The 24,768-nt window shown below is 43.6% G+C and overlaps 1 protein-coding gene across 2 annotated transcripts in view; it reads left to right on the top strand.

Moving 5' to 3' along the window:
- Nucleotides 1-814: 814 nt before the first annotated feature.
- FXR1 (fragile X mental retardation, autosomal homolog 1) overlaps nucleotides 815-24,768 on the top strand; it is a 30,806-nt gene continuing 6,852 nt past the window's right edge. For both annotated transcript variants that reach the window (XM_015429301.1, XM_015429302.1), the window contains exons 1-11: nucleotides 815-876; nucleotides 1,519-1,612; nucleotides 5,434-5,505; nucleotides 5,864-6,012; nucleotides 7,515-7,608; nucleotides 9,699-9,815; nucleotides 9,930-10,100; nucleotides 13,059-13,137; nucleotides 17,234-17,343; nucleotides 19,729-19,815; nucleotides 22,491-22,698. In XM_015429301.1, coding sequence (XP_015284787.1) covers nucleotides 5,491-5,505; nucleotides 5,864-6,012; nucleotides 7,515-7,608; nucleotides 9,699-9,815; nucleotides 9,930-10,100; nucleotides 13,059-13,137; nucleotides 17,234-17,343; nucleotides 19,729-19,815; nucleotides 22,491-22,698 — 1,030 coding nt within the window. In that variant the 5' untranslated portion in view covers nucleotides 815-876; nucleotides 1,519-1,612; nucleotides 5,434-5,490. The remainder of the gene's footprint in view (nucleotides 877-1,518; nucleotides 1,613-5,433; nucleotides 5,506-5,863; nucleotides 6,013-7,514; nucleotides 7,609-9,698; nucleotides 9,816-9,929; nucleotides 10,101-13,058; nucleotides 13,138-17,233; nucleotides 17,344-19,728; nucleotides 19,816-22,490; nucleotides 22,699-24,768) is intronic.

Genomic DNA, 24,768 nt, shown 5'->3' on the forward strand with positions numbered 1-24,768 from the left:
ACCACCGGTGCGGGGGGTGGGGGAGAAGGATTGGTGGACCCGGCAGCTGGGAGCCACATGGGCCTCGCCTTTGGTGCCAAGGGGGTTGGGGGAAGAAATGGTGGGCCTGGGCTTCACCATCAGTGGGGGCGGGGGAAAAGGCTTACCTGTGGCTGCTTCCTCCTCCTCCTCCACGTGGAGGTCCCCCCCTGCAAGTATTGCAGGTCCCTGCTTCTTGTTTATTTATAATATTTTGTGCTAGTTTTCTGAAGAACTAAAATATGCAACCTTTTTTTAGTATGAAGACCGCTTTCTAACATAATTTTTTGCGTGTGGATGCACCACATGATAGTAGTTGTAGTGGTTAGTGTCCATTGATTGAGAAAATACATAATGACAGAAAGATCAAAATGACAGTGCCAATTGCACGTATGGACTTGTGGATCCCTCCGTCTCCAGGGGTCCCCAACCCGGACCTGGGAGCTGCGGCACGGATGCATTCATCATTGTTTAATGAACTCTTATATTAACCTATTAACTTAACAAATGACTTTTTCTTTTGCCTAAAAGTAAAGATTAGAATAGATAGAGGTTGAATTGTCTGAAACATCACTGATGAAAGTTCAACTTTGATTAATGAAAGGGTAGCTGTTCTCCATTAAGTATCGCTGCTTGGCAGATACCTGTATCCTTTTTTTACTGTAAGCTTTGTTTTTGGCTTCCATTAAGAGTAGAAATTGTACCATTAAAAAAAAAATGCCCTGAGAATCCAGTAAAATAGGGTCTTTTTATAGTACAGCAATTAAATATGAACATTTCTAACCATTTTTGCTCTTTATTCTAGGGGTTCATCAAAGATGTTCATGAAGATTCTCTCACAGTCGTGTTTGAAAACAAGTATGTACTGTGTTAAAAAAAAAGCAAAATGTATGTACTGTCCTCGTTTATTCAGTTAAAGAATGTAGTCTTCCCCTCCTGAAAACCCAGCTTATATTTTGACTTGCTAATGAAGGACAGAATGAGATGTTGACTATAGTCACAGTTCATCCAATGTAAATGGGAAAGGCAAAAAAGCTTAAAGGTTTGTTTTTTGCATCACAATAATTATTTATATTCTTAGGAATTACAGCAAATGTATTGATTTGAAAACCAAAATATGATTGATTTCTTACTCTGGTAATGGGGCAGGCATGTAAATATCCATTTGTCTGGTGGCCTGGTGTAAGATTCACATCTGATTGACGAAAGCAGAGATGCTTCCATATGTCGGAAGTGTAATGTGTATATGTTTCTCCAGACTCTTGGTGACGCCACATGATTTCCGTAAGCATTCATAGAGAGCTGAGCTAAGGAAAATGTGGGCTAGTACCATGTGTGGGTTTGCTTGGAAAGTTGATAGTGGGGTCCTGTGTCTGATAGTCAAGCTGTCAGCATTCCGTTTGTGGTCTGGTTTTACTTCTAGATATGATTATAACAGTGGACCAGGTTTTCTTTTCCTTGTGATATTGAAATGATATGAAATACCTCTTCAACTTTCAGTTGGCAACCAGAGCGCCAGGTTCCCTTCAATGAAGTAAGATTACCGCCGCCGCCTGATATTAAGAAAGAAATAGGTGAAGGGGATGAAGTGGAGGTGAGTTGATCTAATAGATATTAAGAAACTTGTGTGTGTGTGTGTGTGTGTGTGTGTGTAAAGCACTGTTAAGGCACAGGCAACTGATGCCGACTTTGTAGGGATTACAAGGCAAGTAATTAAGCAGAGGTGGTTTGCCATTGCATTCCTCTGCAAAGTCTTCTTTGGTTGTCTCCGATCCAAGTACCGACCCTGCTTCCCTTCTGAGATCTGATAAGATTGAGCTGTACTATACTGTTCCACATCCTTTCTTATACTGGAGAGAAATTGGGTTTTCACCGGGGCAAATTGTCAATGACTTTCCCTTCAGAGGTGCTGTTTTCCAATTTGATTTTCTTACATAAATCATGTTAAAATTAATGGGAATTGAACAGAGGCTGCACTTAGTCAGTTGTGACATTGCTATTTAAACAAGGGCATCTTTCTCAGGGCCTACCGAGCCTGATGAGTTGCATTAGAACCGTCCCCGTGTAATGACTTTAATATCTGGGACCTCTCATCCAAATTGCATGTCTTCATAGCCTATACTTGTTACATGGCAGCAGAGGATTTATCCAAAAGGAAGAGACCTTGAATGTAAGATGAGCTGTCCCCCACCCCCAGTTATACACAAGAAGTTTATCTCTCTACATATCTATAATTTTCTATGTCAATTTAAGACTACCCCTTTTTTTCCTCGATAGCACTCTTCATTAAAAACCTTGTCTTCTATCAGATAAATAGGGTGTTCTATTTATTTCAAAGATAAGTAACTGACATCAGTGCATAATACAGAGTGTTAATTTTTTCTGCTAGGAACTGTGGCTGTTCAGAACTTAAGACGTTGAAGATGGAATTTTAATGATTCTTTTCAGTACATTTTGTTCAAATACACATTCTTGTGTGTGTGACATCTGTGCTAAAATTTAAATTAGTTAAAACTTTCTGACCTCAAAAATTTTGTTGATAGCAAAAATATCAGAATTTATCATTTTGATTTATTACATACATATATTCTTGTTCCTTACATGGACTCCCATCCAGGGACTGAACAAGGCCTCTTAATTTTAACAGCGTGTCATCAAGTTCTGAGCCCCACAATTTAAAACAGAGTTATTACAGAAGCATCTCTGAAACGTTAAGCAAAATAACAGGGCCAATAGAAAACACATAGTGAATAAGGTGAGATGGAGAAAGTATTTCTCCCTTTAGCCCACCATTTGTGTACACCTAGGTATTTTGATAATGCGGAATGATATTACGATACTTTCTTGGTAGATAAGCTGTAGGAGTCATAATTGTACATTTTACCCATCTGACTGAAATGAGTGGAAATTGGTATATAATTAATAACGTGTGTATTTCAATCTGCATGTTTAGCTTGCCCAGAGCCTGCTTCGGCAGGGAGGGTGGGGTATAATCCAATAAATAAATAGATAAATAAACTTCATCAATAATATTATTGGGGTCATTGGGTTTTTTGGATGGCTGGTATATACGATTTCCACAATATGTACATAGAGGTGTGTTGTAGCTCTCTCTGTCTCTCTGTCTCTCTGTCTCTCTCTGTCTCTCTCTCTCTCTCTCTCTGTCTCTCTCTCTCTGTCTCTCTCTCTCTGTCTCTCTCTGTCTCTCTCTGTCTGTCTGTCTGTCTGTATAATTTTCAAATTAAATTGAACTACTCCTATTTAGCAGATCAATATATTTATGAAATGAATTGGTGAAGTTTTGTCCAGTCTTTTATGTTGACCAATTTATAGAAACTGCTGCTTATTAATATAAAATAGCATGACTATCAGTACTTCAGTCTAAAGGAGTACTGGTTGGGGAGTATTACTATTTTGACCTAGAGTTTGCCCTGTGCACTTACTCAGCAGATGTCTAATCCACTTAATAGAAACCAGGTAATAAACTTAAGAGTTTAACTGTGGTACTAGAACAAAAAGACAAACAACCTCGAGTAACAGCGTATTATTTCATTTTAGCTTAACTTTTGCTCACATAAAGTGCTTCAGAATTTGTTTTTATTACTTGATCAAAAAGGGAATGCTCATATGTCACTAAAAATATGTGATAGATTACTAAAATGATCACAGACACCTAGAGGGAAGAAGCCACATACTGAGTCATATTAGTTCATTATTAAAGTTGTTGATTTTCTGATTTTACTCATGTAAATTACTAATCTGACATTAGAGCTGTATTGTGTACTGCAGCCATTCTTCTGTGCTTAGAATTTTGAATTGGATCCACCCCCATTTTCTGTGAATAGAAGGGCACTTCCACTTGTTTAAGAGGTAGAGCTGTAAATACATTCCGTAATTACTTATTAAACCGAAACTTATTGTACTACTTTTACTAACGTAAAATGCGTCATTTATAGCTTAACATACAAAAGTGTACTATTTAGCATATTTATTTATTTATACATTCGACTTATATACTGCTCTAATCCTTGACAGGTCTCTGAGTGGTTTACATATGGTTTCCAAATTCCAAATTTAAGGAATTTGTCTACCTGCAGAATTGCAAATATACCCGATACAAGATCAAGAGAGCTGTAAACTGCTGCACCCTATGCTGTTTTAGAATATATGTCTTGGTTGTTTTGTTTTTATTTAAAACATTTTTCTGCCATCATTCCACCCAAGGCAGTGAAAATTTAAAAACACTAAAACCAGCTTTAAAAGTATATATATGACAACAAATGAAATGGCAATTAAGAATGTAAAAACAGGAAGCAGGTTCAGTGAGTATGCACCACACAAAACAAAAAGGTGGAATGCAGTGATAGAAGTAGACAGACAGATCTCCCTGGGGAGGGAATTTCACAAGTTTTGGTGACATAACTGAGAAAGCCATTTCCCGTTTGCCAGTTGCCACCCCATCTGCCTTCAGTTGATGGGGGAGGGGCACCCAAAGCAAGGTGCTTGTTGATGGTTTAGTGAACAGGTAGGTTCATATGGGAGTAGGTGGTCCTTAAAATATTCTGGTTCCAAGGCTTTAAAGGTCAATACCAGCACCAGGCTATTGTGGTGCCGCCCTTGAGCCCCAGGCATATATTTTTTGGGGGGGGAGTGGGAGGGGTGACATGAGAAAGTTCTGCACTGTGAGCAGTAGGTTGTAATCCACTGTTCAGAAAGCTTTGGTTGTATATTTTATTGCTAACAGAAGAATTACCTTCTTGGAGGATCTTTTTAATAATATGGGTCTTGAGATTGCAGTCCAGTAAACTAATTGTCTAAATCTTGTTAGAAGCCAAAGCTTCACTGTTATGCTAGAATAGCATCTGGTAATGTAACAGAAGGTGGTGAGAAACTTTAATGGTGCCTGAATAGTTTATTAAAAGAAGGGGGGGGGGGATGCAGGCAGGGAAAGTTTGATGAAACCTGAGAGCTAGTTTATAGTGCAGGTAAACTGCTCCAGAAGTGGAAGCCAGACACCAAAATCTTACTTGCCACATTTTTGGTATATGGTCTTTTCTTCCATTGTCAGATTGGCTACCTGAACTGGCCATATATGCAGTTAATAACTTGCTTTGGGGGTTGTTGCTTTCTCGGATCTCATATCATAACGTAAAAATGCCATTTTGTTTTAGAACCCTCCCCTATCTTGGTAAAGGAATGCTGTTGTGGTGTGAACTTAAATTTTTTAAGACTGCTTCATGATTAGAGATATTTATTGCTCTGTAGTGTTGACATACACAGGTTGTAGACCCGTCTTTCAAGGGGCATAGTCTTGCATGTATTCCCTCAGTGGATTTAATTAGAGATGTGCCAGAGCTTGTAGCTTTATGCATGCTCACATTAGTAGTATTTTAATATGTTATGACTTCCTTCCAGGTCTACTCACGGGCAAATGACCAAGAACCTTGTGGATGGTGGCTAGCAAAAGTTCGAATGATGAAAGGGGAGGTAAGTAAGGGTAAAACTTGGGTGTTGAAAGTGCTTTTCCTAAAGAGCCAAAAAGAGTATGAAATCTACATGTAGTGGCTTGTAGGAAAGGGACATACCTCTGTTAGGTGGCAACCCCCTCCCTCAGCCGCTGGGGGACATTTGCTAAAGCATGGGTGGGGAGTGGGCTGCAGAAGAGGAAAGAGAAGAGCTGCCCCAGACCACAAAATGCCACACTCCTCAGCTGTTTGCAGCAGTATTCAATGCCTTACCTATATCAATTTCTATGACTCTGTCCTTTATCTCATTTCACTTAGTTTTCCTAAAACAATTGCTTTGAATTTTCAAAACAATTTTAAAAATTCTCATTCCTTTGCAGTTTTACGTCATTGAATATGCTGCTTGTGATGCCACTTACAATGAAATAGTCACGTTTGAGCGACTTCGACCTGTGAATCAAAACAAGCCAGTTAACAAGAACACCTTTGTCAAGTGTGCAGTCGAAGTTCCTGAAGATCTAAGAGATGCGTGAGTAACTGTACTAAAACTTATTATTACATTACTGTCTCAAGCCTGATAATTGGTAGAATAAAAACTACCTAGCATCTGAAGCCTCAGGGCAGTAACGTGTCAAATGAAAATTTCAGAGGGCTTTGCTGAATCTTTCCAGCAAAGGGAACAGAAGGGCCAGGCCAGCAGCTGTGTGTTCTTACTATTGGAATTGGGTGGAGCAGTTACTGAGAGCTGTGAAGGAGGGACCCAGTCTAGAAGTAAGTGGCTGGTTTGTTGACGACCTTATCTTTGACTCCAGTTTGTTGGATAAGAAAAGGCCGTCCAGGTTATGAGCGTCAGCATCCAAGGAAAAGGGTTGCACAGTTGTTACTGAGAGGGCCACTGTGGTGTAGTAGCGATGAGTGTGTTGGGCTAAGAAATGTGGGTACAACTAGATGTTGCGTTATCCCTGGATCCAACCCAGGGATGCCACCACCATTTTAGAGCTTTAAGGGGATGGTTTAAAAAAATTCAACCGGGGCCCAATCAATGTTCCCTCTAAGATGTGGAGTCTTATGAGCAAAAATTCTACTTTGTGAGCTCCTGGCATTAAAGTTGTGAGCAAAGCAATTTGGCTGCTCTGGAGCCATCCTTTCTGAGCTACGACAAAAATGTGTGAGCCAGAGGCTAAAAAACTATGAGCCAGCTGCAGTGTGCTGAGACAAGGTGCTCCCCCCCCCCCAGCATTTTCTAGTGCTGAAACAACTGCATCATTGCCACTTGAAAAGGTGCACAGAGGGGGGTGCAAGAGCACCTGGTCCAGCTGCACTGCAGGCTCGATCAGGATCAGGCCATTGCAACATTTTTAAATCACCCCCCCCTCCGGTTAGACTCTAAAGAGGTGGCGGTGTCCCTGGGTCTGACCCAAGGACATGATCGCATCTGATTTTGCCCTGGGAAACCCAGGGGCGAGTCTTACTCTGCCATGGAGGCTGGTTGGCTGACATTGGGCAGTTCGCTCTCTCTCAGCCTGACCTGCGTCACAGTGTTGCTGTGTAAGCCTCTTTCTCTCCCCCTCTCCCCCCCCCCCGGGGGGGGGGGGGGGGGCAGAATATCAATGAAGTAAATACAAGTAAACAAAAAATGTTCTCGATGGAACCAAAATTCCCGAAGCTGGCCTTGTGTATAGATCCTAAAGAATAAACCTTTTTTTAAAATCGGTAATGAATAGGTGAGCTTTCGGGAGAACTGTGTTCGGTAACTCCTTGAAGACATTGAAATAGTTGCATTAGTAAAAACACCGTTACCAGAATCACTTCATTGTATACCTTTCCATTATCTCACTTTCCTCACTGTGCTTTAATCAGTAAAGGCTGATCCAGTAAAAGACAATCCATTAACCATATGCGATACTCTGTTATGCAGAGATACTTGGCGATTCTCCTGGTTTTGGAGTACTCTGATTTCAGATATTGCATTATTTTACATTTTGTACAGGTGACGTTGATAAAAATTTTCCTCTGAATTGATTCCCCTAGGTGTGCTAATGAAAGTGCCCATAAGGATTTTAAAAAAGCCGTAGGAGCCTGCAGAATTTTTTACCAAGCTGAAACGGCTCAATTGATAGTACTGGTAAGAGATTTTCTTTTCAGTTCAGGCAGAGTGCAAATCATCTGGCTTGTTTGTTTGGTGTGTAGCTGAAACAACTTGCTAATTCAGTATATTGTGGTAAACTCTTCCATTTGCAAGTGGAAAACCTACTCCAAGGACTGTGTGAGTGTGGATGTATTGTGAGTAGGAACAGTGGGCACGTGATTGGATGCCAGCTGAGCCCCAGCCTGTACCATGCTAGTTTTCACACTTTTTCTGCCTGCGCTGGAGCATCAAGACAGCTTATTTCATGCAGTGTCGTAGGGATTTTTGCAGTGGCCCTTTGCCACTTAATGTGTACTTCTTTTCCCGTGTTTGGCATGGAATTCTACCCCACATTGTGTGCTGTAACTCTTGCATTTGGGCAGAAATGGCCTTGTGCCCAAAATAAATCTAGCTGTATCAAGTGAAGTAATCTCATATAGGTCTGTAGACCTTGGAGCGTTGATCACACTATGCTAATGCGTTGCCCAAGAGCGGTGGTCCTGTGGAATCATGGAGGATGAAAAAGAATCTTCTGCTTGCATGTGTGTATGGATCCTCATTACTGCCTATTGATGTGAAAGTTGGACAGTGAAGAATGCTGACAGGGAAAAGACTGATTCAGTGGAAATGTGGTGTTGGAGGAGAGTTTTACAGATACTCTGTGTGTATAGAGTACCATCAGGTCACAACTGACTTATGGCAGCCCGTAGGGTTTTCAAGGCAAGTGATTAAGCAGAGGGTACTTTGCCATTCCCTTCCTCTGCAGAGTCTTCCTTGGTGGTCTCCCATCCAAGTATTGACCCTGTTTAGATTCCGAGATCTGACAAGATTGGGCTGTACTTATACCATTCCACATCCTCATGGATTCCACGGACTGTCCAAAAGACAAATAAGTGGGTCCTCAATCAAATCACGCCTGAATCCTCCCTAGAGGCTAAAATTATTAAACTGAGGCTCTCCTACTCTGGTCACATTCAGAGAAGACAAGACTGATTGGAAAAGATAGTAGTGCTGGGAAAAGTCGAAGGCAGTAGGAAAAGAGGAAGACCCAACTGAAGATAAGTTGACTTAACAAAGGAAGCCACAGCCTTTGGGTTTCACGACCTGAACAAGTCAATTAAAGTGTATGATATATTATTGGGAAGTTTACTGTTTTGCAGGGCTTTTTTTGTAGAAAAAACCCAGCAGGAACTCATTAGCATAATAGGCCACACCCAACAACAGAAACTCATTAGCATATCCAGCCACACCCTGACAGCATAGCTCATTAGCATTTTAGGCCACACCCCCGCGTTACCAGAAGTATGGTCATCCAGCCACACCCACCTTTTGCTTCTTATTCTGTTTACCTTGTTTGTTGTCAGAAACCTAGGGCTTTTTTTTTGTAGCAGGGACTCCTTTGCATGTTAGGCCACACACCCCTAATGTAGCCAATCCTAATGAGTTTCTGCTGTTGGGTGTGGCCTATTATGCTAATAAGTTCCTGCTGGGCGTTCCTGCCCAAAAATAGCCCTGCTGTTTTGTCATAAAAATTATTTCATATCAAAATATTCTGCTAGTTGTATTGTGACTATACAAGTATTTTCCTGTCCAAGTTACTCTTTCTGCTACAAAAGTTTGCTGTTTTTGTCTTTTCTTTCTCCTATACATTAGATACTGAAAAACTAGGATACATGTGCTTAAGATGGCATAGAGTGCAGCAGCTCTTTCTCTCTGCCTCTCAAGTATTGGATAGATTTACAGATTTGCTCATAAAATAGAAGACATACTTTTAAATTCCGTAAATATGTCAAATATGCTTAAGTTGTATATTATGCATTTTATGCTGTTGTGCCAGTAACATAAGTTTAGGGTTGGTAAGAAAGAATTGCATTTCAGCTTTCCCCCAAATTTCCATTGCTTTTCCTTGGAAGATTAAACCGTGGCTTCTGAGTTTTCTGAAATTCTACACCTTTAGGACAGAAGCTATGTATAACTCATTTCCTAAAATTCGAGATACATTGTAATAGTTGGAATGCTGGTGAGTTTCCTGGATTATAATTCGTTTTATAAAATGGGAATGCTGTTTTTTATATTGCTTTTTGCAGTCTGCAAGTGAGGCAACAGTGAAAAGAGTAAGCATACTGAGTGACATGCATTTGCGCAGCATTCGAACCAAGCTAATGCTCATGTCAAGAAATGAAGAAGCCACAAAGCATTTAGAGGTGAGTTGTCCTCAGTGTGCCTTTTTTCTTGTTTCAGTTTGGGTAGCCTGTTGGCTGTGTTCATGTTTGATGTCCACGTAGTAGTAAACACATTTTTTTGCCTCCTTTTTTTAGTGCACGAAACAGCTTGCAGCAGCATTTCATGAGGAATTTGTTGTCAGAGAAGATTTAATGGGCCTTGCGATAGGAACACATGGGAGTAACATACAGCAAGCCAGAAAGGTTCCAGGAGTTACTGCAATTGAGCTTGAGGAGGATACTGGTACTTTCAGGATCTACGGAGAGGTACGCAAGAAATCATTCCCGTGTTGGTACCTGTGTGGTATTCTGCTTCTTGGTTCGCTGCCCAGCATGGGGTAGGTTGCACAAATTCCAGAGGTCATCCTAAGTACGCACAACTCATTTGCTGGAAGGGAACACTGTGTAGGATCCTGGTGTTCTCATTGCCCAACTATCACAGCTAAAAACGTGCCTGTAATTGTTGCCACCCCTTCTGCCTGTGTTTCGACTCTGAATTTCAATTCAGAGTAGTGGAATCCTGAATTACTTTGTTTAGTTTTTGTATCCTCCATATGGAAGTGTGCATGTGGCGTTTTGTGGATGCATAGCTACTTGCGTGCTTAACTGCTGTGTCTACTACATGCTTTAACTACCTTGTGTATCGGATGAAGGAGCATTGGAAGCTCAAGCTCTGAAAATCTTGTTGGTCTCTAAGGTGCTGGTGGACTTGCATCTGGCTGTTCTGCTGCAGACCCACACAGCTGCCCTCCGTTGAACCCGCCGCATGTATTGTTGGGGGTTTGCTGACACAAGCGGCTGACAGGCTATAGTCATCCTGTGGGGCTGAAGAGATTGTTATTGCCTTTCTGGGAAACGGAGCAGCCCTTTCTGCTTTACATGCATTTGCATTTACTTATATCCTGCTTTTCTCCCCAATTGGGAGTCAAAGCGGCTTAGAACATTGCTCTCCCATCCTCCATTTTCTCATAGCAAACTGCCCTTTGAGGTAGTTTAGGCTGAGAGAATGTGACAGGTGTAGAAGTGGGTATTCGAGCCTGGGTCTCCCAGAATCCTTTATCCACTCAACCATTCTGCCTGGACTGATGACCAGTGTTCCCTCTAAGCTGAGTTAGTGTGTGCCAGCTCTCAGTTCTTTAGCCTCCAGCTCACACATTTTTGTCTTAGCTCAGGAAGGATGGGATGGCTCCAGAGCAAACTAATTTATGCAGTAGCCAAATCGCTTGCTCACAACTTGCCAGTAGCTCACAAAGTAGAATGTTTGCTCACAAGACTCCATAGCTTAGAGGGAGCATTGCTGATGACTGTTGGGCTGGAGAGTCCATGCCTCATTCTTTCCTGTTGCGATATGAATGGAATGGTCAAAGGGTGAAGGGAGAGATCACTTGTGTTATTGGACTTTTTAAAAAAGGGAAACACATAAAACAATTAAAACACCTTTCACAAAGTGAAGTTCTATCACTAGCTTCCACCTAGCATTTGCTAGAAAGAAAGGCCAACTTTAGATACCTTTTTACCGATATAAGTAAATCTGTTGGCTAATTTCTTAAGTTTCCTTCGAGCACGTGATACTCTCAGACTTTTCAAATTATATTTTTTATCTGGCCCTGCCTCTAAGGAGCTCAGAGAGAGAATAATGGGGCCCAAATTTACCTACCAAGTTTTTCCATGAAAGGGGGGGGTGGGGTTTGAATTTGGGTCTGCACCTACACCCCACTGGCTCTCTTTGGTCTCTGTTTAAATACAGAAAGATTACTTGTGCAGTTCCTACAGGAATTGCTTTTCTGTAAAGGACTTTCCAGTTCTCTCCTAGGAATTCTGGGTGACAAGGAACAGCCCATGGCCTTTTGTTATTTCTGCTGCTCTGGCAGAAGGGTAGTTGTGTGATTCTTTATTCAGGCAAGGCTTTGTGCCTTTTTAAATCTTTCCCTTACTTTCAGTATTAAGCAGGGAGGTTCTCCAAACTGTGTGTAGAACCCTATCAGAAGTAATAGTAGATGAACCGTGCCTCTTTATTTATAATTGGCTTGAAGGAGCTGCCGGCAGCATGCTAGGGACTCTGGGAGAGTCAAGGTCATGAAAGGAGCCTTGGTGGGAAGCAGGCTGTGTATCAGAGTGGGGTGGGGCAGCAGCTCATACCAGGTGAAGTGGTGATCTGTGGCCCCTGGATATATAAGGAATTTTGGCCCTGGAACTCCAGTCACTCCTCTTGACAGATATTCCTCGTTATAGAGATGCAGACACCCTTAAAAGTATCCAGCCGTGGTGTAAAAGAGTTGTGGCCTGGCCCTGCCTCTTAAGAAGCTCAGAGAGTGAATAATAGGGCCCAAATTCACCCACCGAGTTTTTCCATGAAAGGGGGGGTGGGGTTTGAATTTGGGTCTGCACCTACACCCCACTGGCTCTCTTTGGTTTCTGTTTAAATAAAGAAAGATGACTTGTGCAGTTCCTACAGGAATTGCTTTTCTGTAAAGGACTTTCCAGTTCTCTCTAGGAATTCTGGGTCACAATGAACAGCCCATGGCCCTTTGTTATTTCTGCTGCTCCGGCAGAAGGGTAGTTGTGTGATTCTTTATTCAGGCAAGGCTTTGTGCCTTTTTAAATCTTTCCCTTACTTTCAGTATTAAGCAGGGAGGTTCTCCAAACTGTGTGTAGAACCCTATCAGAAGTAATAGTAGATGAACCGTGCCTCTTTATTTATAATTGGCTTGAAGGAGCTGCCGGCAGCATGCTAGGGACTCTGGGAGAGTCAAGGTCATGAAAGGAGCCTTGGTGGGAAGCAGGCTGTGTATCAGAGTGGGGTGGGGCAGCAGCTCATACCAGGTGAAGTGGTGATCTGTGGCCCCTGGATATATAAGGAATTTTGGCCCTGGAACTCCAGTCACTCCTCTTGACAGATATTCCTCGTTATAGAGATGCAGACACCCTTAAAAGTATCCAGCCGTGGTGTAAAAGAGTTGTGGCCTGGGTAAGCTGCAGCCAACAGCTCTTTTTCAAATGATGTGGGAAAATAGCCATTCCCCCCCCCCTTTTTTATTTACCCCGCTAGCCTTTTTGAATGCGTCCATTGCTCACGAATTTAATGCTTGAATCAGATTATACGTATCCCTGTCATATTTTATGTTATGAGGCTTTTCCTAAGGAGTATTTAGACTGCAGAAAGAGGATTTAATTTTTAATGCACTGTGGGGTTTTTTTTTACAAATGGCTTCTGTTCACTTTCAGAGTGCTGAGGCAGTAAAAAAGGCTAGAAGCTATTTGGAATTCGTGGAGGACTTCATTCAGGTTCCTAGAAGTCTTGTGGGTATGTAGCACTGATGAAAGTTGAACGTGCTTGAAAACCTGGATGGAGGAGGGTGTGGCCGGTATATATCATTCCCCCCCCCCTCGCCCACATGTTTCATCCAGTGCTGCTGTATGGAGAATATTACTTTCTGTAATGGGTTAAGGCCATTGGGTATGGGCAGAGGGGTATTCTGGAAAGAGGCAGAGGCAGGAAGTTGAAACTGACATGACCTGAATGATACTCATTAGACTGGGAAGTGGGAATAGGCAGCACTGTCCCTTAAGCTCTGCCTGTCCTCTTCCCAAAGGATGTTCAACTGTGTGTCTGGTCCTAAACTTGGCCCTCCAGTAGCACTGAATTGTCATCAGCAGTTGTCCATTTAGTCTTTTAAGCCTAGTGACAGAAGGGAGAAAGCTGTCTGTGGAGTTTGCCTCTATGTCGTCCATCAGAACCCAGTATCTTTCGCCTTTAGGACCTTTGAGTGGAAAGACCGTGTAAAAATATGCTAGCTAAATAAATTTTGCCCAGGCATCCATCCTCCGGGCAAACTAGCTTTTGAGCATCACTTTTATCAGGCTGCTCTTGGATGGGATCAAATGATTTTTGGGGTATCCTTCCTTGATGGTTCTAAATTCTCACCCAGAATCATGGCCCGTGATACTGCCGTCCTTTGCTCAGAGCCTGGCCAGCGACGAAGACATTCAGGAATAGTTCCACCGCCAGTCTGTTTGTTGGGAACAAGCTTTTTGGAGACCGCTTCAGTCTTATGCTAATGGAACTAAAGGTTGAAAGGAAACTCTTCCCCTTTATCCCCTTCAACATATAGCTACAACCATCTGTCTTTTGGGAGAGCACATGCAGTAATGAGGTTCAGTTTGCAGACAAGGCATTCAGGCTTGGCTTAGCTCCTGGGCACAAGGAATTTGGCTTGGATCCACCGGGAGATTTCCTCTTACACAGGCGGAAGTGTGGGGGAAAAACCCTCCCTTCATACTAACCCCCTGTGCTAAATTAAACATATTATCTCCTGAATTGTGCTTCTGCTTTTGTTCTTATGTTGTGCAACCAATTGCTGGGCACGATAAGAAATAGAAAGGAAAGCACTTGGTGCCACCGAAGATCTTGCCCAAGTGGAACTGTGCAATGCAAAAAAGCTTCCATTTGTGCATTGCAGGATCCAAGCCTTTGGTCTCTGAGACAGAGTCTGTTTGCCCACTTCAGTTTAACATGAGGTGCTGTTGACTCACCAGGAGGTGCAAGCTGCTTTCCCCCAATTGTTCTCTGTTCAGTGGTGGTTACAGCCACACCATTTTCTCCAGGAGGCTCCTGCAGTGGAGCAGGTGATTCTCATGATGAATGCCAGTCTGCTGGGCTGAGGCTGAGGTTAACTTGTTGATTTGGGCCATTCCAGATGAAAAGCTTGCAGTAGCATAAATTTTCTGCAACTTCTGAGTTTTGAGTCTGGCTTTGGGAACATTTTCCCTAAATTGTTTCCTAATTAAAACGGTTGAGTGTGACTGTGAAGGTTGCTGTGAACAGACAAGGGGGGGTGGGGGGGGAAGTAGCCCACCTCCTCAGGGAGGTTTCTTTTTTCCCCTGAGCAGAAAATCTAAGCTGAACCTGACATCAGGTTGGTTAAGTAGAAAGCAGTGGACCTAGTGGAACAGTCATTCCAGATTATTCATTGGATTACTCAATAACTTGGGAGTTCAGTCATATTCAGGATATATAAAGAAAAATAATCTGCCTGGGGAAATTGTGGTAAGATTCTTGAAGAGGCATGTGAGGGATGCAATCCTGAAAGCAGTATCTGGAGCACCCCTGAAAGTGGAGGAGAATACCATCAGAACATTGAAAGATATTCCATTTGAGATAAGACAAAGGAGAAAGAAATATAAAGAATTAACTCTTTTTTCTACAGACAAATGCAATTGAATATAGATGGTTAACTCCAGAAGGCATAGCCTTCAAAATCAAGGATAAAAAAGAAAAGATTGACTCTGTTCAGAAAGCACAGGAATTTTTAGGAGTCCAGTTGGGTGAGCCAGGGGAAGAAGGAAAAAAAAGGGATGGACAGTAAGTCCGATGGCGAGCTGGACTCGGAATCCTCCGTAGAGGACTCTCTTTTAGAGAAAGGGGCGGCAGGCCCTAAAAGTCCTTATAAATTCCGGAAGAGATTAGGCAAGGAGAAGTAAAGGCTGAAGGACTCTGAATTGTGCCTTTATAAAATGTTGAAATGAGATGCTCTGGGGTATTTCTGTATGACAGTTAAAGTTTAAAATTAAGACTTGGAAAAGTTAATGCTAAATTTGACTCAGTTGATAGTAAGATTAATGAGATTAAGACTAAATGTTTGTCTAAAATGGTGAGATGATCTCCTCTCTTGGGCTTTTAGTCAGTAGTGGGTATCTCTCTTTATCCCCTGATTGTAGTCCCCTTGCCTATTTTCTGTTGTAGTTTGTAGTGTTAATAAAAATGCAATAAAAAATCCCCTCCGGGGGCTTTAAAAAAATAACTTGGGAGTTCTAGGAATGATCTCTTTGCTTGTACAGAGAACTGTGAACTTTGCTTCTTCACAAAGCATCTAGCAAAGGGAGCAGGAAGTATAGATGTGCAGCATGGCCATGGTTCCTATTGTGTGCCCTTCCTCTGTTTCTGCTTCTTCCAAGGACATTTTAGAATATTTGAGAGGATCTGGTTGGAGTTAACTCTGATGATTCCTTTCTGGTCCTAGAGACTCTCAAGCATTCTAAAACTGGTGGAGATCCCGTGACACCTTCCTCATGCTCCTTTGTAGCTATATGAGGAATCAGTTCTACATCTTGTTTAGCTATTTATATTCCACTTTCCTCTTCCATGGGGACCCAAAGTAACTTAAAACATCACTTTCTCCTCTTGAGAGCAACCGCCCCGTGAGGTAGGTTAAGCTGAGAGAGTGACTGGTCCAAGGTCTCCCCCAAGAGGCCATGGCAAAGTGGGGATTTGAACCTGGGTCTTCCAAATCCTTGTCTGGCCCTGTAATCACTACACATTTGGACCTATGCTTGCTGGAGTTTGATGCCTAGTGACGGAGCAGTTGTTATCAAGCTTGCCTGTTGATCATTGTTTACTGCTGATCATTTTTTCTGTGTTCTAAGCTTTTGCTGTTCCACATGGGTGGGTGAGGGAGAACCCCTTTCCTTGTGTGAGTTCTGATCCCGGTCCTGAGAAAGGGGCTTTCTGGAATGTTCCTCTGCTCATATTCAGAAAGGGGATTCATCTAGTAGGATGCAGACCCTCTCACCCTGGGTTGCTTTTGCACTTTCAGATAACCATGTGAGGTTCTGAGAAACACAGCTGTAAAACATATGTACACAAAAATATGTAGCTGATGCTAGTGTATGTTTATTACCTGTTACATGGAAAGCATACCCGATGTAATGACAATTAGGGACAAATCTATCAAATAAAACTAGTTTGAGAACTCTACTTTAAACAGAACTTGGAGACTGACTAAAAGAGGGCAAATCAACCAGATCTGGAAATCCTCAGAATGCAGCAGTTAAAGAAATACAGAAATGCACTGAATCGTGTCTTGCTGAGCATTCTTTCTGTTGTATATTATGATGAGATCTGTACTACAGTAAAAGGGCAGGAGAGCTTCTCTAGTAGAGGTTGTCTTATTAGTATTTGGGCTTTCCTTAGCCCTATTATACAAGAAACTGACCAAACACTGAGTAATACCCAGCTTGCTTTTTAAAAAATAATTTTGATAGCATAAGCAGGTAGAAGAGAGAAGAGATTGGATTTATACCCCGCCCTTCACTCGGGAGTCTCAGAGCGGCTTACAAACTCCTTTTCCTTCCCCTCCCCACAACAGACACCCTGTGAGGTAGGTGGGGCTGAGAGAGCTCTTTCAAGAACTGCCCTTTCAAGGACAGCTCTTGTTAGAACTATGGCTTGCCCAAGGTCATCCAGCAGGTGCATGTGGAGGAGTGGGGACTCAAACCTGGTTCTCCCAGATTAGAGTCCGCACACTTAACCACTACACCTTGAGATAACAAGGGAAAACATGTTGTAATCTCATTGTACTGTGACTGTTCAAAACTCAATTAACCATCTTTATTCATTAAAGGGAAAGTTATTGGAAAAAATGGTAAAGTCATTCAGGAGATTGTGGACAAGTCTGGAGTCGTTCGAGTGAGAATTGAAGGAGACAACGAGAATAAACTCCCCAGGGAAGATGTAAGAAATTAAATCCTTACATTTTTACTTGTTTCAGATAGTCATGCCTTATTTCTGTTGATAGAGAAACATCTGAAATGGCAGGGCAGGGGGGACAGAATGTATTAGATGAACTGAAGGCTGATCATAGCCCAGATAATTGGTCCCTCCATGAAGTCTGATGCATTAATGATGCCTTTTAATTCAGTGACTTCCAAATTATGTTGCAGGGAACAGCGGGATTACTGAGGTTAACCAAGAAAATAAATGATGGGCAAGCATCATTTGGAAACAGCTTACCCACTGTGACTCACCTTCTGCTACACTATGCAGTTGCGAGAGAGAGCTTTTATGTCCTCGGTTACACTTATTGACTGATGGAGGCTACATGAGGCAGTGGAGAGACCGAAGACATTTTAGATCATGTCCATGCTGAATGCTAGCTGAATTGCTTATACTAGTGCTTTTTAACCCATGGATCAGGACTCTCCGGTGGATTGCAGCACTGCGCCTGTTACGTCATGTTCCCTAAGAGTTTGTTTGTTCTGCTTTTTTTGGAAGGACCTGCTGTTAGTGCACATTGGGAAAAGCTTGTTTCCTGCTTCTCTTTGCGTCCATGCTCAGAGGAGCAGTAGGACGATGAGACAAGATGACTCAGTGGTAGAGAGGACTTTATCGCTTAGTCAGTTTCAGACCCCTTCCCCCACCTATACTAAAACCCTCTTGTCCCATTCTGGCACAGTCTGGCTGCCCCCTGCCCATTCAGTCTTCCAGTGCTCCCCAAACATGCTTGTGGAACAGAAAGGCCCTACCTGGCCTTCTGTCTCTCTCCCTGTTGGCCAGCTCCAGCCTGCACAGTGAAGTCTCAGACCCCTCTCCTAGAGGAAAAGGATCTTTCATGTTGCAAGCATGGGATCTTTCATGTTGCAAGCATGAGTAATGGGTGAAGGTGGCTGGGGTGAGAGGAGAGAGAAGCCACTGTTTCTTGTGGGGAGGGAGGTCTCCCAATCTGTCTGTGCAGATCTGTTCCTCGCCGTGGTACTGTCCCCACCTCTTGTGGGTAGCAGACCATCAGCCTGGACTCAATGCTGTTGATCTTGTATCTTTGGTGGCACCCTGTTGTTTGACTTTATGGCTCTGGAAAAGCTGACCATCACTGTCCTAGATAATGTCCCAGAAGACTTTGCAATACATTGAGGGTCCCGTGGCAGATGTGCAAGGATTCCCTAATAAAAGGATTGTTTTGAGAGAGATTCCTTGAAGGCAGGTAGTTCAGAAACCACAACATTACATTGTTTTCCATTTGGTGTCTGCGCACTTGTGTGTTGGCAATAGAATAGTACTATCTGAAAGGTCAAAATGTGGGTTTTACAAAAAGTTGTGTTTCTTCTGATTCAGCATTCTCTCCGCCTTATAGCTTGAGTTCTGTTGAGAAGTTAAATTATATCATTCTGACTGCTGTTTGGTTTATTTCTTTACAACATGCAGATAATAGAGGCTGTAATCTAGAACACTTAAATGGTTTGGCTTCAGTGACACTGGCCATTGAATAGCAGGAAAAGTTTCTTTTCTAGACTTACAACTGCTTGCGTACTATGTTTTTGCTCTGCTTAGAACTTGTTTATTTCTGGATGTGATGCCTGTTATCTGGCTTGTCAGTTCAGTCTTCCTGACATGACAGACCATGCTTTCTGATTCTGGTTTGCTGGGTGATGGCAAACTGTGGCTTGTCAAATTGGGTTCTGTGCCACATCATAGTGTTAAGCTTCCTTTACTCTCACTTGCTGGATTATCCAGATCAATCCATTATTTGCTTGTGAACTTGATTGGGGTTGTTTCGTAGAAAAAGAGCTAGGGAAACTCATTAGCGTAACTCATTAGCATATGCCACACCCCCTGACATCAGGGGCTCGGAGGTGGACCTGCAAGGCCGGCGGGAGTGCGAGGAAGCCCCGCCAAGGCCCTCCCTGGCCCCAGGCAGGCAGGGGTGGGGAGAGGCGGGGAGGAAGCAACTTACCCTCCCTCTTCTCCTGCCTCCTCCTGGCTGAATGAGGGCTGGAAGCGGGGCGGCCGGAAGCAGGGGGCGGGGCTTCGTCGTTTGCCCTGCCCCCCGCACCTCACCCGGGGGAACTGCGATCCCCCCCGAATCGACCTCTGGGTGTTCTTGAAAATAACTACACAAAGCTTCTCTACAAGCCAGTCAGACCGTTGGTCAAACAAGATCAGTATTATCTGCTCTGACTGGCCGTAGCCGTCCAGCATCTTGACTCGAGGTCTTTCACATCAGCTGCTACCTCATCCTTTTAACTGGAGGTGTGAGGGACTGAATCTTGGCCTTTCTTCGTGTGAAGCAAAAGTCCTTCCTCTGAGCCATGGACACTAACAATTGCATCTTTACCCTTGTAGGGAATGGTCCCTTTTGTCTTTGTGGGTACTAAAGAAAGCATTGGGAACGTCCAAGTACTTCTTGAATACCATATTGCCTACTTGAAGGTAAGTTATTTATTTATTTTTAGCGGGAGGGGCATGGCCTTTTGGGGAATATATTGCTATCAGAGGTCTAACGGGTAAATCCGTTAGTTGTAGATGTTGCCCATTCTGCTTCCAGGTTCCTTTTATTGCACTGATTGTATTATGTTACTTTTAAAAAAAGCTGTATTCCATACAAGCAGGGTATGGGGAGCTTACTGCTCCACATTTGAAAGATAGGTTGAGATCTCATCTGCTGTGTTGCACATAGACAGCAAGCAGGGTGATAGCACTTGGTTTTAAATTGTCTGACTCTTGAGTTGTGTAGTGGCTGAATATTACCAGTTCATTGATATTTGAGGCTGCTATCAGATGATACTGTCGGTGAGGAAATAAACGCGGGCTGGCAAAACATGCTCTGCTTGCAACATGCTTGACTGAATATATTTTCTGTCAAGTTATAATTATATAGCACTCTTCTCGGTACCCTAGCCACGTGTTCCACATGCGCATGCACACACAGAAAGAGAAGGGTGCTCCCAAGCTCTCAGTTGCAGCTCAGCTTTTGTGGAGTTAAGTGCCTCTTCTTACATGGTGAAAGTGTTGCCTTAAAATTTATTGGGATTTTTATGTGCAGACAAGTCCACCAACTTATTTATAGTTGCATTTTTAAAGTTTTATTTTACAGCTATAACAAAAATATAGTACTCTCGTTGCTTTGCAATTGAATCGTAGCGTAATTTTTCCCCAGGGCTTATGCCGTGAACTTTTTAACCTGCATCCTTTGGTGCCCACCACCAGGTTTGCGCTTTTTGTATTTGCATAATATTGTCCTACCTTTTGTGAGGACAATATTAACTCAAAGGCAAAATCAATCAGTAATATTTTCCTGCCTCTTGTAAGCCCTGAGCTGGATGTCCCAGGCTAGCCCAGTCTTGTCAGATCTCAGAAGCTCAGCAGGGTCGGCCCTGGTTAGTGCTTGGATGGGCGACCACCAAGGAAGTCCAGGGCTGCTATGCGGAGGCAGGCAGTGGCCAAACCACCGCTGAATGTCTCTTGCCTGGAAAACCCCCTGAGGAGTCACCTTAGGTCAGCTGTGACTTGAAGGCACGCTCCACCACCACCTCTGGGAAAGAATGCTGATATAATCTAGGGGGATCATTTGAATACTCACAAAGCACTCTATAAGTTCTGGATGCAGAAAGTCTTACACCTGCCGCGTTCACAGATCTGTAGATTCAGAAGTTAGGTCACCAGAGTTGACTGTCCCTCCTTAGAGTGGCTGCTGAAAGCATTCTGGAATTGCCTCTCACTTTGTCATGGCACGGCGCTTTTGCAGTGATTGGAGTCATTGCAGAAAAATGAATCTGAACTTAATGGGCACCTTACCTCCAGAGGTTGGGCTTCAGATTAGTTGTGATGAAAGCCATCCCAGATTGAATGGGGGTCAGGTTACACTGCTTTGATTTATGCATCTTGGCTCACCGGTTGTCACAGCTGGCTGTGCCCTTAAATCACTGTTCTGCCCCCTTATTCTCCCAGTATAAAAACATCCATCTGTTTTGAGGTTCCCCCCCCCCCATCCATTGCTAACTTTTTTTCTTTCATTTTGCCATTACAAAGGTATGTTAATATCGCGGGAATACACTGCAGTACAACTCCTGAGAGATACTGTTTTTAAAAAGGTTAAGGTGAATAGCTGATGCATCCTGAATAAGCATCATCTAGATGGGCCTTTAAATTTTTTGGTCGTCAGTGGGACTGCAGTCCAGTCTGCCAAGCTCCGGTTGTAGTGCTGATGTGGTGCTTGGCGTTTTGTAGCTCAGCATGTCAGCAACCAGTTCTAGTTTGAGACAAAGTAGTCTAGCGTCTAGAGCAGGGCTGGCCAAACGTGCTTAACGTAAGAGCCACATGGAATCAACGTCCGATGTTTGAGAGCCGCAAGACATGAACAAATATTACACACAGGTTTTTATTGGAAAATATGCACGTTTGCTTTTAATAATATTAAATTGATAACTTTAGATGGGGAGGGAGGGGAGAGAGAGAGAAAGGTGGAAAGAAAGTGGAAAGAAAGCAAATAGATGGGGGAGGGAGGGAGAGGTGGAAAGAAAGCAACTTTAATGTTAAATGTGTCCTCCAAGCCACCCCTGCAGGCTAGCTTGGCTTGGAAGAAGGGATTTAAAGAGACAAATGGCTAGCTGGTGTGGGGGGGGTGCCTTTGAGAATGCATTTAAAGTTCAAGTTGCTTTCTGTCTCTGCACTGGCTGGGGAAGGGAAGACCAACTGGTGAGGCATACCTCCCTTTTGCTTCCCCAGCCACTAGCGGGAGCCACACAATATGTGTGAAAGAGCCGCATGTGGTTCCCGAGCCATAGGTTGGCCACCCCCGCCCCGGGGTATCTGAATGTGAGCCACGTGTTCACATCCACACAAGACCTCGAAGCTCACTGGGTGACTTTGGGCCAATCACTCTCAGCGTAACCCACCTCACAGGATTGCTATGAGGGTAAGGGGGAAGGGAGAACTGTGTATGCGGCCCTGAGCTCCTTGGAGGACAGGTGGGATAAAAACATAATAGATTTTGAAAGTGGGATTTAGGGCCTAGAGTTGTCCAGGCACGACTGAGATGTGGTTTTCAGCTCCGATAACAGTGCAGTGGATTTGCTAACTTTTGTTTGGGTTGACTGTCGATGCAGGAGGTGGAGCAGCTGCGGATGGAGAGACTCCAGATTGACGAGCAGCTGCGGCAAATTGGCATGGGTTTTCGGCCATCGTCCACCAGAGGTCCTGAAAAGGAGAAAGGCTACACCACTGACGAGAGCACTCCTTCCTCCGTACAAGGCTCCAGGTCCTATAGTGGAAGAGGCAGAGGGCGGAGAGGCCCCAATTATACCTCTGGCTATGGTGAGTGTGTGTGTTCAACTATGAGAGCCAGTTTGGTGATACTCCAGCTTGTAGTATCATATGCTGATCTGGGCATGCAGTGTGCTTGGATATCATTGTGAACTTTTTTTTTTTACCAGCTTTTAAAAGATGACATATGAACTTAGAAATCCAGAGTATCCAAAAGGAATTCATTGATCCGTGGATACCTAACTCTGCAAATCGGGGCCACAGTGAGAGAAAGGATCTGCAGTGGGCCTGGAGCCTTGCTGGGCCTGGAGCCTTGCTGGTCTTGCTGGCCTCGATATCGGTGGGAGGGACTGGGGGATATATATGCCATTAAAGGTTTATTGATTGATTGATTGACTGGGGGGGGCAGGAACTCACCAGCAGACGCTGTGAGGGTAGAGGGACTTTGGGGCCTGCAGTGGGCCAGGCAGCAGAGGCCTGGAGCCGTACTGGCCTCGATTCCTTGCGGGGGTGGGACTGCAGCAGCCTGACCGTGGAGGCTGGGAGTTGTGCCAGGTTTGCGACTATGGCTGCAAAAGTGGGGGGCTGGGAGCCATGATATCGACAGGGGCCATCCCCTCCCTATCTTACCTGGCACTGACACAGAGAGGATTAAAGTTAAGAGGGGGAAGGGATCCCCCCCATGTGTATTGTAGGTCCCCACTTGTTATATCTAGCTCTCAACGTGGGCCCAGCTGCAAATCCTGAAATTGAGAGATAGGAGCCCATGTAGAAAGAAGGGAGATCTTGGGCAAACCCGCAGGTGGGCATAGTGGCAGGTGTGTAGGCAGCCAAGTGGGTGGGGTGAGTAGGTCCATATTGAGAAATGTTTTCTCAAATGAGGAAAAATCCCAAGTGTCAAGTTTCATTTAAGCTTTATTTAGAAATTATTTTCACTGGAATAATAATTGTAAACATTCAAGGCAATACGGCACGTTCCTTCCTTACACTGGGATCGAGAAATCTCAGGCACCATAGCAACCTTGAATCTTCATAGAGTGCCTGCTGTTTTCGGGTTTTTGTTGTAGTGTTTCTCAGCAAGTTCGCAGTCAAAGTACAAAGGTTTGATTCCAACCAGTTTTTCCACTGGTAAAAAGGAAGGAAGGGTCTGCCTTTTGGTCACAAAAAGGGGCTGTGTTTGAGATTGTGGGACTTGCATGGACAGCAGCCGTAAGAATGGGAGCTGTAACAAGGAGAGGAATTGGCTCAGGGAATTTTACCCTGTACCCAGCAAAGGTGTTTTTTGTTTTTGTTTTGGGAGGAGGTAATCAGGAGCAGATTCCCAGCTGCAAGTCAGTTTACTTTGATGTCCCATCCTGGAACCTTTGCAGCCTCTTAGTCTTGCTGAGATGAAGCAAACTGTGTGTGAGAGAGACTAGAAGCCCAGCTGATTTCTCTTCTCTTCTCCCCACCCCAGTGTGTCTATTAGAGCTACAGAGATAAGGAGAGAAAGAAACTCCCTTTTGCAATGCAGGAATTGAAAGCATTGAATTTGTCCCCACCCAGTTTGGGATAAAAAGCATTGCTTCTGCCCCAGCCCAGCTTGGAGGGGGAGACCTCTTTCACAGCTTCACTGTGTAGCCGTTTTGCTGAGTGGGTGGGGTGGATAAAAACCCAACTCCCAGCTGATTCCCCCTTCAGCTGTGAGTTGGCTTCTGGCCAAGAGGCAGCTGCAGATTTGTCAGGCAGTTGTTCAAGTTGCTCCACACCATCTGAACATATCCCTGATTGGCTCACAGTCTGACTGTCAAACAAGGTAAGTTCATGGGTTCGCTGTGAAATTTGCAGCATCCCTAATCTCCATGTGGCTTTGAGCTACCCAAGCTAGTGTGAAGCTGAACTACCTGCAGTTGCATACATAAAAGCAAAACTAATTTCTCCACTTCCATTCCCATGTAGTTCTCACTAGTGAGAATTCATGCTGTTTTGTGTGCGTGAATGAAGATTCCCCCCCCAATGATACTTGGCATAGAAACCATAAATAGAATAAGTAGTTAAAAGTGGAATGTCTTTTGGTCATTTTCAGGTCATGTTCATTTGCACTGGCATTTCTTTGGCGCTCCAGAATTCAGTTCACTCTTT

The sequence above is a fragment of the Gekko japonicus genome, unplaced genomic scaffold, assembly GCF_001447785.1.
Source record: "Gekko japonicus isolate JY-2015 unplaced genomic scaffold, Gekko_japonicus_V1.1 scaffold4941, whole genome shotgun sequence".
In the NCBI taxonomy this organism is placed as follows: domain Eukaryota; kingdom Metazoa; phylum Chordata; class Lepidosauria; order Squamata; family Gekkonidae; genus Gekko; species Gekko japonicus.